At 41.5% G+C, this 12,788-nt stretch overlaps 1 protein-coding gene across 1 annotated transcript; it reads left to right on the forward strand.

Moving 5' to 3' along the window:
- Positions 1–660: 660 nt before the first annotated feature.
- On the forward strand, positions 661–11,732 carry LOC132344688 (zinc finger protein 280B-like). Its single transcript, XM_059884329.1, has 2 exons — positions 661–773; positions 9,925–11,732. The coding sequence occupies exon 2, from the start codon at positions 9,996–9,998 to the stop codon at positions 11,625–11,627; it is 1,632 nt and encodes a 543-aa protein (XP_059740312.1). The 5' UTR covers positions 661–773; positions 9,925–9,995; the 3' UTR covers positions 11,628–11,732.
- The last annotated feature ends 1,056 nt before the right edge of the window (positions 11,733–12,788 follow it).

Genomic DNA, 12,788 nt, shown 5'->3' on the forward strand with positions numbered 1-12,788 from the left:
CTAAGTCGCTTCAGTCCCGTCTGACTCTGTGCGACCCCATAGACAGCAGCCCACTAGGCTCCTCTGTCCCTGGCATTCTCCAGGCAGGAATACTGGAGTGGGTTGCCCTTCCCTTCTCCAATGCATGAAAGTGAAAAGTGAAAGTGAAATCGCTCAGTCGTGCCCGACTCTTAGCGACCGCATGCGCTGCAGCCTACCAGGCTCCTCCGTCCATGGGATTTTCCAGGCAAGAGTACTGGAGTGGGTTGCCGTTGTCTTCTCGGCTCAGCTCACTCTAGCTGTGCAAAATCGGGGGCAGGCTGCCCTGCATTGAGCAAAATGGAATTCCAAGAGAAGGGGCTTCAAGATCCAGGTGTACGGTCAAGTTTCTTAAGCAAGGGGCAGGTCACCCCTGAGGGCTGTGAGTGCTAGACACCATCATTGAAGTCCCCTGGTAGACTCGGAGGTCGTGCTCAGCCCTGTGCCCTGGCGACTGTGCAATCTATTTTCTTTTTTCCCCTTTGGTGAGCTGCGCAATCTTGACAGACCCAAGACACTTCAGATTCAGGTTCAGCCTGACTACGCCCCCAGCAGTTGCCTCCAGAGGGGGCCACCGCGCGCGCATGCGCGGAACTCGGCCTAGCGGCCAATCCGATTGCAGGCGTCAACACCTGGCAACCAATCGTCCTTGGCAGCGGACACGCCGGCAGTTGAAGCGGCGTCCCAGGCCTGAGGAGGCATTGTTCCCTCGGGCCTGCCTCCTCAGACTTAACCCAGGGACTGTTTTGGTGCAGGTGAGCTGCCGGCAGTTCTGGCATCGCCGCCCACGGGGACCGGTAAGGACTGGGGCCTGGTGCGGCCAAAGCGGTGCCAGAGTGCCCAGGGAAGGGTTTCTCAGATCCCCAATCTGGCGGGGCCTTGCTCGGCGAGACGGCCTCTGAGGGCCAAGGGAGCTTGAGGCCGGGCCTACAGGCCCCAGGCCCCTTTCGCCCTCTCCCCTCTCTAGTCTGGGTGGGAGCAGCTCTCCAGCAGCCTTCCTGTCCTAGGGGTGGGACAAGCCAGCTCGCGGAAAGGGCCTGTCATGCCCCCAGCCCCCCGCCCCTCCCAGGTCTCCTGTGGAACTTAATATATTTAAACACACACACATATACAAATCTTCACGCGGGTTTATGACTCGGGCCCAACCCGGTTCTGCAACCAGACACAGTCAGGCGGGCACAGCAAAAAAAAAAAAAAAAAAAATCAATCTAGTGGCCTCTCCACTGCCGCGGCGCTTTGGTCGTTTTCCTGTTTGCTCTGCCTCTCCTCGGACTCCAGGGCTGCCCCTGTCCCTGGGGGCCCCGAGATTCAGGCCTTTGGTTCGGAAAGGTGGCAGATGAGGTATTTGTTTGTTTGTTTGTTTGTTTGTTTGTTTGTTACTGAGAGAAGGGAGGTGGGAGGAAGAAGCTCAGGGAAGAGGAGTTCAATCACTTGCTCTGGTTGAGTGTGAGACACCTGGTCAGCATCTGTAGGGTAGGACCAGGTAGGGCCTGGGGGATAGAATGTTTCAGGAAGAGGTGACTCACCCTGACCTTTCCCTCTGCCCGACCCCAGGATGTGACCTTCTCCTGCCTGGGAAGGGCACTCAGGTTTTCAATGTGCCCCTGAGGTAAGGTGACAGACATTTTTACAATAAGGAACAAAGTTGTGTCTTTCTTGCCTTCCGTTTTTCTCCTTTCATTCATGGGCTGACATGTTGCTGTGGAGAGAGAGTTCTCCTGGGGATTAGCTGACCCTGATTGCGGGTGGTGACTTCAGGGCAATCATGGTTTCAGGTCACTCTGAAGCTCTCTGAGTTGAAACATTAAAAGCAGGCAGGGAGGCTACTGGCTTGCTTTCTCCTGCATTCTTGAAAGAAAAAAAAAGTAAGAGCACCATGGGTTTTAAGCTGTGTAGAGCTGACTCCTACCACTTGGTGAGGCTAAAATGGGGCAATGCACATATCCTAAGGTTTTAGCTACAAAAGTAAAGTAATGAAGGTATGGGAATTCCCTTGTGGCCTGGAGATTAGGATTCTTGGCTTTCACTGCAGTGGTCTGGATTTAACTTCTGGTCAGGGAACTGGGACCCCACAAGCCAAGCAGCACGGCCAAATGAATAAAGTGGTTCATTCAAAGAAAATGTGTTGTGATTTAACATGTTTACATGGGATTACTTGCTCATTTTTGCACCTGTAAGAGCTTCATTTCATTAAGTAATTGAACTCCACTGGATGGGGGTGGGGGAGCATCTGAGTTCATTTCATGCCAGTAAACAAGATGATAGGTAGCTTTATGCCCAGCAACTTGTGCCTACAGCTCTGTTGCATAGTTATCTATTGCTGGTACAGCTTTGAACTTGACAGCATGTTTGGTTTTGGTCACAACATGTGGCTTCATAGGATATTAGTTCCCCAACCAGGGATCGAACACAGGATCCTGGCAGTGAGAGGGCTGAGTCCTAATCAAACCACTGGACTGCCAGGCAACTCCTGTTTTTAGGTGTTTTGGTTTGTTTTGTGTTTTTTAAGTTTTACCATATTTATAGGAGAACTCTTCTGTGTGTAAGTATGATGTGAATGATATTATACCTCGAACTGTTTGTGTTGTACATATTATCTCAAAATTGAATAGTTTGAAAAAACTTACACTTGATATCTATTGGTCTAGAATCCAGTTGGGTAGTTTAGCCTCAGGGTCCCTCCTGAGGTGGTAGTCAAGCTTTTATCTGGTTTGGCAACCTCTGAAAACTTGGCTTATTGAATGTAAGTTCTCTCACTTGGCTGTACTCATGAGGCCTCAGTTCCTCCTTCTGTGGGCCTCTCCAAGGGGCTGCTCGTGTGGAGGCTGCTGTCTTTTCCCAGAATGAGTGATTCAGGAAAGAACTTGCACCCATGATAAAGTGCAGTCTTTTTTCAGACGTTACACATCTTCACTTCTGTATTTGCTTAGTCTCACAGGTCAACCCTGTGATAGTTTGAGAGAGAACTACATAGGGGTGGGAATATCAGGACATGTGATTCACAGGGTCATCTTGAAGGCTGGTGACCATACCCAGTAATCCACCATGACAGCCTTTCTGCATATGATCTCAGTCTTGTTACTGTGAGCAAATTATTTGGCTTGTGTTCACTTCTTGTGTGCTGCTGCTTCTGCTGCTAAGTCACTTCAGTCATGTCTGACTCTGTGCAATCCCATAGACAGCAGCCCACCAGGGTCCCCCAGCCCTGGGATTCTCCAGGCAAGAACACTGGAGTGGGTTGGCATTTCCTTCTCCAATTCCTGAGAGTGAAAAGTGAAAGTGAAGTCTCTTAGCCCTGTCTGACTCTTCGAAAACCCCAGGACTGTGGCCTACCAGGCTCCTCCGTCCATGGGATTTTCCAGGCAAGAGTACTGGTGTGGGTTGCCATTTTCTACTCAATTCTTGTTTATTCAGTGATATTCTAGCAAGTCTCTTCTTTGTCCTGGATTAAGTTTTCTGTTTCTCTGGACGGTTCCCATCAGCAAACAGACTGACTATAATGTCACCTCTCATTAAAAATTTGTCTTTTGTGACACATCCTGCTTCTGCTTTTTTTTATTTTATGTTTTCTTATTATGGACTTCTGCAGAGTTGTTTGTAGAATTTTTTATCTCCATTTCTCTCATTTTCCTTTAAATCCACTCTTGTCAAGGTCACCAGTGAATTCCAAATGTTTAACTCAGTGGTCAATTTTTATTTTTTTTTATTTTTAAAAATTTTTATTATTATTATTATTATTTTAAATTTACAATATTGTATTGGTTTTGCCATATCAACATGAACCCATCATGGGTGTACACGTATTCCCCATCCTGAACCCTCCTCCCACCTCCCACCCCATACCATTCCTCTGGGTCATCCCAGTGCAGCAGCCCCAAGCCTCCTGTATCCTGCATTCAACCTGGACTGGTGATTCATTTCGAATATGATATTATACATGTTTTAATGCCATTCTCCCAAATCATTCTCCCCTCCCTCTCCCACACAGTCCAAAACACTATACATCTGTGTCTCTTTTGCTGTCTTGCATACAGTGTTGTTGTTACATCATTCTAAATTCCATATATATGTGTTAGTATACTGTATTGGTGTTTTTCTTTCTGGCTTACTTCAGTCTTTATAATAGGCTCCAGTTTAATTCACCTCATTAGAACTGATTCAAATGTATTCTTTTAAATGGCTGAGTAATACTCCATTGTTTATACGTACCATGGCTTTCTGATTCATTCATCTGCTGATGGTCATCTAGGCTGCTTCCATGTCCTGGCTATTAGAAACAGTGCTGCGATGAACATTGGGGTACACATGTCTCTTTCAATTCTGGTTTCCTCAGTGTGTGTGCCCAGCAGTGGGATCACTGGGTTGTATGGCAGTTCTATTTCCAGGTTTTTTTTTTTCTTATTTTTTTTAAGGAATCTCCACACTGTTCTCCATAGTGGCTGTATTAATTTGCATTCCCATCAATAGTGTAGGAGGGTTCCCTTTTCTCCACACCCTCTCCAGCATGTATTGCTTGTAGACTTTTGAATTGCAGTCATTCTGACTGGCATAACATGGTACCTCATTGTGGATTTTGATTTGCATTTCTCTGATAATGAGTGATTGTTGAGCATTTTTTCATGTGTTTGTTAGCCATCTGTATGTCTTCTTTGGAGAAATGTATATTTAGTTCTTTGGCCCATTTTTTGATTGGGATGTTTATTTTTCTGGAATTGAGCTGCAGGAGTTGCTTGTATATTTTTGAGATTAGCTGTTTGTCAGTTTCTTCATGTGCTATTATTTTCTCCCATTCTGAGGGCTGCCTTTTCACCTTGCTTATAGTTTCCTTTGTTGTGCTGAAGCTTTTAAGTTTAATTAGGTCCCATTTGTTTATTTTTGCTTTGACTTCCAATATTCTGGGATGTGGGTCATAGAGAATCCTGCTGTGATGTATGTCAGCGAGTGTTTTGCCTATGTTCTCCTCTAGGAGTTTTATAATTTCTGGTCTTATGTTTAGATCTTTAATCCATTTTGAGTTTATTTTTGTGTATGGTGTTAAAAAGTGTTCTGCTACTGCTGCTAAGTCACTTCAGTCGTGTCCGACTCTGTGCGACCCCATAGACGACAGCCCACCAAGCTCCACAGGCCCTGGGATTCTCGAGGCAAGAACACTGGAGTTGGTTGCCATTTTCTTCTCCAGTGCATGAAAGTGAAAAGTGAAAGTGAAATCACTCAGTCATGGCTGACCCTTAGCGACCCCATGAACTGCAGCCTTCCAGGCTCCTCTGTCCATGGTATTTTCCAGGCAAGAGTACTGGAGTCAGGTGCCATTGCCTTCTCCAAAAAGTGTTCTGCTTTCATTCTTTTACAAGTGATTGACAAGTTTTCCAGCACCACTTGTTAAAGAGATTGTCTTTTCTCCATTGTATATTCTTGCCTCCTTTGTCAAAGATAAGGTGTCCATAGGTGTGTGGGTTTACCTCTGGGCTTTCTGGTTTTTTTTCCATTGATCTATATTTCTGTCTCTGTGCCAGTACCATATTGTCTTGATGATTGTGGCTTTGTAGTAGAGCCTGAGGTTGTTATTTTATTTAATTTATTGGCAGCCTTTATTAGAGCAGTTCATTTCCTCCTCCCTGGGAAAAAAAAAATGTTTCATTTGGATTATAGAATGCTTGTCTTTCCTGCTTCTCTTCTATGTACAGTTCTTCCAGATACAATGTGTGACCTTTGTGTCTGGCTTTATTCAGATGCCATGTTTTCTTTTCAAATATTTATTTATCTAGCTATGTGGCATGTGGGATCTTAGTTCCTAGCCCAGGGATGGAACCTGTGCAGAGTCTTAAACACTGGATCTCCAGGAAAGTCCCCTAGTTTGTGTATTTTCAAGATTCATCCATTTCTTGGCTGTATAGCAGCACATTTTTTTTTATGGCTGAATATGGTATAACAATATGGTATGTGGCTTACCTGTAGTCCATTGTGAGCATATACCACCATTTATTTATCCATTCATCAACTAATGGATAATATTTGGATGGTGTATTCTTTGTGGCTATTGTGAATAATGTTGCTGTGAACACTGTTTTTGCATGGACTCAACATTTTCATTTTTTATGGATATATACAAAAGAGTGAAATTTCTGGATCATATGGCTACTCTATATTAATTTTTGAGGTACTGACAAAACACTTTTCCAAAGTGATTGTACTATTTTACAGCAATTACATCAACAATATATGAAGATTCCTTTTCTCCACATCCTCTGCAGCACTTGTTATTATTCCTCTTTTTGATTACAGCCAACCTAATGGTAGGAGAAGGCAATGGCACCCCACTCCAGTACTCTTGCCTGGAAAATCCCATGGATGGAGTAGCCTGGTGGGCTACAGTCCATGGGGTCACTAAGAGTCAGACATGGCTGAGCGACTTCACTTTCACTTTTCACTTTCATGCATTGGAGAAGGAAATGACAACCCACTCAAGTGTTCTTACCTGGAGAATCCCAGGGACAGGGGAGCCTGGTGGGCTGCCGTCTATGGGGTCGCACAGAGTCAGACAGGACTGAAGCGACTTAGCAGCAGCAGCAACCTAATAGGTGTGAAGTAGTATCTCACTGAGACTGATTTACATTTTGTTACGGGCTTCCTTGGTGGCTCAGAAGGTAAGATGTCTGCCTGCAATGCAGGAGACCTGGGTTCGATTCCTGGGTTGGGAAGATCCTCTGGAGAAGGAAATGACAATCCACTCCAGCATTCTTGCCTGGAAAATCCCATGGATGGAGGAGCGTTATAGGCTACCATCCATGGGGTCGCAAAGAGTCAGACATGACTGAGTGACTTCACTTTCTTTCACTTTCAATCATGTTAAGCAGTATTTTTTGTGATTGTTGGCCATTTGCATATCATATTTGGTGAAAAGTCCATTCAAATTATTTTCCTGGTTGTTAGATTTTTTTTTTAATTGTTGTTAAAAAACCAAACATCTAACTTAAATTTTTACCATTTTAACCATTTTTACATGCTAAGTATATCACACAATTTCATCAGCCTTTTTGGAGAAAGAAATGGCAGCCCACTCCAGTATTCTTGCCTGGAGAATCCCATCGACAAAGGAGCCTGGTGGGCTACAGTCCATGGGGACACAATGAGTCATACACGACTGAGCAACTCACACAAGTACACACACACACACACACACACACACACACACACACACACACAGAGTCACAGTGTTGTTTTGTTGTTGTTGTTGTCATTTTTTTAGCTGTTCTATGCAGCTTAAATGACAGTTTCCTGGTTGAGAATCATACCCAGGCCCCTGATAGGAAAGTTTGGAGTCCTAACCTCTGAAATATCATGGAATTCCTTATCACATTGCTATGAAATAGATCTCTACACCTTTTCATCTTGCAAAATTGAAACTCTGTACCCATCACCTGTCCCATTAAACAACAACTCCTCTTTTCTTCCCTGTTTCCATGGACCCTGGACTCCATCATTCCACTTTGTTCCTTTCTATTGCTTGACTATATTAGATATTTCATATAAGTGGAAACATACACTTTTGTCTTTTTTATGACTGGCTTATTTCCTTTGGCTTGATGTCTTAAGTGATCATGAAGTTGTAGCTTGGGGCAGAATTTCCTTTATATGGCTTAATAATGTTCCATTATATGTATGTATCACATTTGATAGATGTTTAGATGCTTCCACCTCTTAGTTGTTGTGATTAGTGCTGCTTTGAGCATGGCTATGCAAATATCTCAAGACCCCATGTTAACTTCTTTTGAATTTATATTCAGAAGTGGAATTGATGAATCATGTGGTAGTTCTATTTTTAATTTTTTGAGGAGGCTTTAGACTGTTTTCTGTAGCAGTTGCACCATTTTAAAATCTATCCATAACACACAAGGTCCAGTTTCTGTACATACTTGCCAAGAGTTTTCCTTTCCTTTCCTTCCTTTTACCTTTCCTTTCCTTCATATGTAAACACACACACATGCACGAACAATTTTTTTCATATCCTTTCCCATTACTGTTTATCACAAATTATGAATATAGTTCCTTGTGCTACACAGTAGGATCTTTTTTTATCTATTCTATATATTAACATTATAGTTTGCATCTGCTAGTCACCAGCTCCCAGTCTATGCCTCTCCCACCCTTCCTCTCTTGGTAATCACATAGTCTGCTCACTATGTCTGTGAGTCTGTTTCTGTTTCACAGATAAGTTCATTTGTGTTATAGTTTATAGTCCACATGTAAGTGATACCATATGATATTTGTCTTTCTCTTTCTGACATCCTAAGTATTATTTTTAATGCTAATGTAGAGTCAAGTGTTTACTTGACTTCATTTTCAGAACATTTGTTGCTACTGTATAGAAATGTGATTGACTTTTAAAATATTTATCTTATATTCTTCAAGCTTTTTATTAATTCTAATACCTGTGGTTTCTTTGGGATTTTCTATATATAAAAGTATGGTATCTCCAATATACTTTGACTTTTTCCTTTCCATTCTGAAGGCTGTTTTTTTTGTTTGTTTGTTTGTTTTAAGCAACAACAACAATTCCTTTTTCTTACCTGATTGCTCTGGTTATAGAACTGCCAGTATAATATTGAACCAAAGTGTGGAATAGACTTCCTTATGTTGTTCCCAATCTTATAGGGAAAGCTTTCAGTGTTTCATTATTAAGTATGATTTAGCTGTGGGTCGTTTATAGGTACCCTTTGAGAAAGTTCTCTTCTGTTCTTAGTTATTAAGTGGTTTACTTTAACCCCTATTATGAAAAGGTGCTAGATTCAGGGAAATGCTTTTTCTGCAGGCAGATGTGTTTTTTGTCCTTTATTGTGTTAAAATGGCATAATGTCGATTGACTTTCATATAATGAACCAACTTTGCATACCTCCATAAATCCCACGTGATCATGGTATATAATCTTTTTTATATGTTGTTAGGTTTTGTTTGCAAGTATTTTGTTGAGGACTCTTGCATCTGTATTCATACAGAATATCCGTTGTGTGTGTGTGTGTGTGTGTGTGTGTTTGATGTCTCTGTCTGATATTGGTATTAGAGAAATACTGTCATGACTTTGCCTGATATGTGGGGAAGAGAAATGTGGAATGAAGGATGAAGCATTGTTGGATTTAAGTTTAGTCAGGATTAGAGGGAGAAATTTAGGATGTATAAGTGTGGCTTTGGGGGTGAGATTATCAAGAGAGTTCATTCTCAATTTTCTAGGCCTGTGTTAAGTGCTTGACATTGAATTATGCTGTTTGTTAACTGTGTATAGATACTTTATATTTGAATTTGCTACCCATTTTCTGTATTAACATTTATGAAATTAGTATGTGTGAATCAGTTGTAATGTGCATTTAAGATAACTTTTTTTCCAATTTTACTACAAAACAAGATGCCATTAAATAGCTGACGCTTTTTAAAAAGAGCTTAACCTTAAGTCTAAGAAATAAGCATGTTTGTCTTTAAGGTGCGGAAACACATTTAAAAGTTATAAATTTGCCCAAAAAGATGCAGCTGGTGTGTGATTAACTTAGAATTCCAGCTTAATCTTCTTTGACTCCAAAGTCCATGTTTCTAAACACTGTACAATAGTGCAGTTGTAAAAATACTCGTGCTTTACATGTGATTTCTCCTAATGATCAGTGGTGGTATTCTGTTTTTTCTTTTTCTTTCTTTTTTTTTTTTTTAATTAGAAGAGATTAAAATCAACATGGAACAAAGCTATTATTCTTGAGTCATGTAGACTTGTAGTCATAGGTTATTCATCTTTCATTTAGTCTCTTTGATGCTCAGTATCTTTATTTGTAAGATAAGGGTGTTTATAACTACCATAGAGTTTTGGAGATAACCAAATAGCACATTTTTCTGTACTTAACTAATATGTAGTATATTTATACCTAGGTGGCAGTTTATTTAAAGGAAGCACTGGGACTTGTGGTCACACCCTCCAAGAACAAAAAAGTATTTAAAATATGGAACCACCATGGATGTCATGTGAAGAAGAACAAGAGCCAGAACCACAGAAAAGCGAGGGAGAAACCAAACTAGTAAATGATGAAGATGCTGAACTCATCTTGGTTGGAGTGGAACATGTACATGAGGATGATGATGTGATCTTTGTTGGGATGACCTCAAATTCAAAACCAGTCATTTCAAACATACTGAACAGAGTTACCCCAGGTTCTTGTTCAAGGAGAAATAGGTATGGTCACTTCAGGAAAGATAATGCTCAGAAATTACAGCCTGTTAGTCATGTGACTCCTACATCAGAAGCAAAGACTGTCTTGCCACTTTCTGTCTCTGAATCAAGATCAACAGATAGTCCTATTATTATTGAGCCTTTGTCCAAAGCAGATTCTAAAAATATTTCACCACAAATAATGCCTAATAGCTTTTCAGAGTTATGTTCTCCTTTGATTACCTTCACAAGTTCATTGCAGCATCCAGTAGAAACAGCAGTTTCTGCAGGAGATATGGATAAAAGTCCTCGTGTATCAAAGCGACTTTCCACTTCTGAAACAAATAGCACAAGTCCCAAAAGGTCTACACTCAGTGATGGAGTTATAGGAGAACATTCTTTAGCTTTGTCCCTTTCAGGTACTTTTCATACAGTGACTACTCAGCAAAGCACACCAGACAGTGTTCATAACTCATTAAGCCATGTTCAGAGTGGAGAACCTTGTCCAACAGCTTTTCCAAAGGACAATGTTCATTGCAAGCCTGTAAGTCCTGTAGGGGGAAATGTATTGACAAAAACTGACTTTCCAAGTGTATCAAGTCAAAATAAGTTTGCTGATCCCACAGAAGGCAATCTGATTGTGTTACTTCGTGACTTCTACTATGGACAGCATATAGGAGATGGGCAGCCAGAACCAAAAACTCACACAGCCTTTAAATGCCACAGCTGCTTGAAGGTTCTAAAAAATGTTGAGTTTATGAATCACATGAAGCACCATTTGGAACTTGAGAGGCTGAGAGGTGACAGCTGGAAATACCACACCACCTGCCAGCACTGCCACCGCCAGTTTCCTACGCCCTTCCAGCTGCAGTGTCATATTGAAAGTGTCCACACTTCCCAGGAGCCCTGCACAGTCTGTAAAATCTGTGAATTGTCCTTTGAGGCAGATCAGATTCTCTTACAGCACATGAAAGATAATCATAAGCCTGGGGAAATGCCCTATGTATGCCAGGTTTGCAGTTACAGATCATCATTCTTTGCAGATGTGGATGCACATTTCAGAGCATACCATGGTAACACTAAGAACTTACTTTGCCCCTTTTGTCTCCAAATTTTTAAAACTGAAGCACTATACATATGTCATTATAGACAGCACTGGGCAAAGCGTTTTCACCAGTGTTCCAAATGTCGGCTACAATTTTTAACTTGTAAAGAGAAAAGGGAGCACAAGACCCAGTGTCATCAAATGTTTAAGAAGCCTAAGCAGCTAGAAGGATTACCTCCTAAAACAAAAGTTGTTATTCAGGTATCACTGGAACCCCTTCAACCAGGATTGGTGGAAGTAGCATCCATTACTGTGAACGCATCTGATTATGAACCATCACCCCCCAAATCTAAAAGTAGGAGGTCAAAAAAACCCGGTTAAGTCTACTTTAAGTAAGTCTGAAGCAAGTATTTCAAAGTTATAAACTCCATTAAAAACAAAAAATTCAACTATAGCATTATTCAATAATAAATACAGAGAAACCAATGTGTAATTTATGTGTTTTTGTTTTAAATACATGAAGTATAGTTTTGTTTGAATATTGAGATGTTATTTAAAAATATGTTACCTCTTTTTCATACAGTTGTCTTAGCACTAAAAAGTATGTGTGCGTGTGTGCGTGAGAGAGAGAGAGAGAACGAGAGAGGTGGCGAAAGGAAAAGTAACAGCCTATTTTGGTATTTCATGTTATTTGTAAGTTTGAAAGCTCTGCTATACGTATAATCTGTAGAGTGTTTTAGCAACGTAATTTTCAACTGTTTTCATGCCTTGACTATCTCAATATTAACTATATAGCCAGATTGGAATGGCTTTGTTATTGTATGTTCCCTTGTGCTGCTGAACTCTCCGAAGTGCCTCTGTTGTGCTGATCTACGATAACCTGGCTCCAAAAGCCTGGTGTGGAGAAGTTGATGGAGAAGCTATGATGTGAGTTGGGACCAGACATGGGATTTAGTCAGTCGAGAGCTGTGGCTTCTTGTCCCATTGGAGGAAGAGGTATGCATTCCCTCCAGGCATGGAGCCAAGGCAGAAGGAACACTGTCTCAGAGTGTCTTTACCTAGCCCAGGGACATCTCAAGGAAGCCAACCATTTAAATGCCTGTGTTTGGTGAGAGGCCCCTGCAAGCATCAAGCAGCCCCTGTGTTATCATTGACTGCAGTTGGGGAAGCAGAGATAGTTAATAGAATGAGGCATGGTTCCTGTGGACCTCCTGTTGAGTGATCAAAAGGGGAATTTGATTCATTCCATCCCCTTTCCCATTTGGCTAGCCTTTAGTCACAGTGAAGTAGCCATATCTGTCTCAGTCACAAAAGTAAAGCAAGTTAAGATTCCCAAGTAAAAAAGCCTTGACATCCAGTTTGATTTGTACTGGACCCATAGTTTTAACTGAAAAGGATCAAACACAGGGAATCTGTTCAGTTTCTGAATTGGGCTAAATTTAGTTCTCTTACCCTTAAGCTACAATGGAGTTGTGTGAGAATAGTAAATGTAGTGGATACAGAGGGTCCAGGGTGATTAAACCCTCTATAGAACTTTTCCTT

This window comes from Bos taurus, chromosome Y, assembly GCF_002263795.3.
Source record: "Bos taurus isolate L1 Dominette 01449 registration number 42190680 breed Hereford chromosome Y, ARS-UCD2.0, whole genome shotgun sequence".
In the NCBI taxonomy this organism is placed as follows: Eukaryota; Metazoa; Chordata; class Mammalia; order Artiodactyla; family Bovidae; genus Bos; species Bos taurus.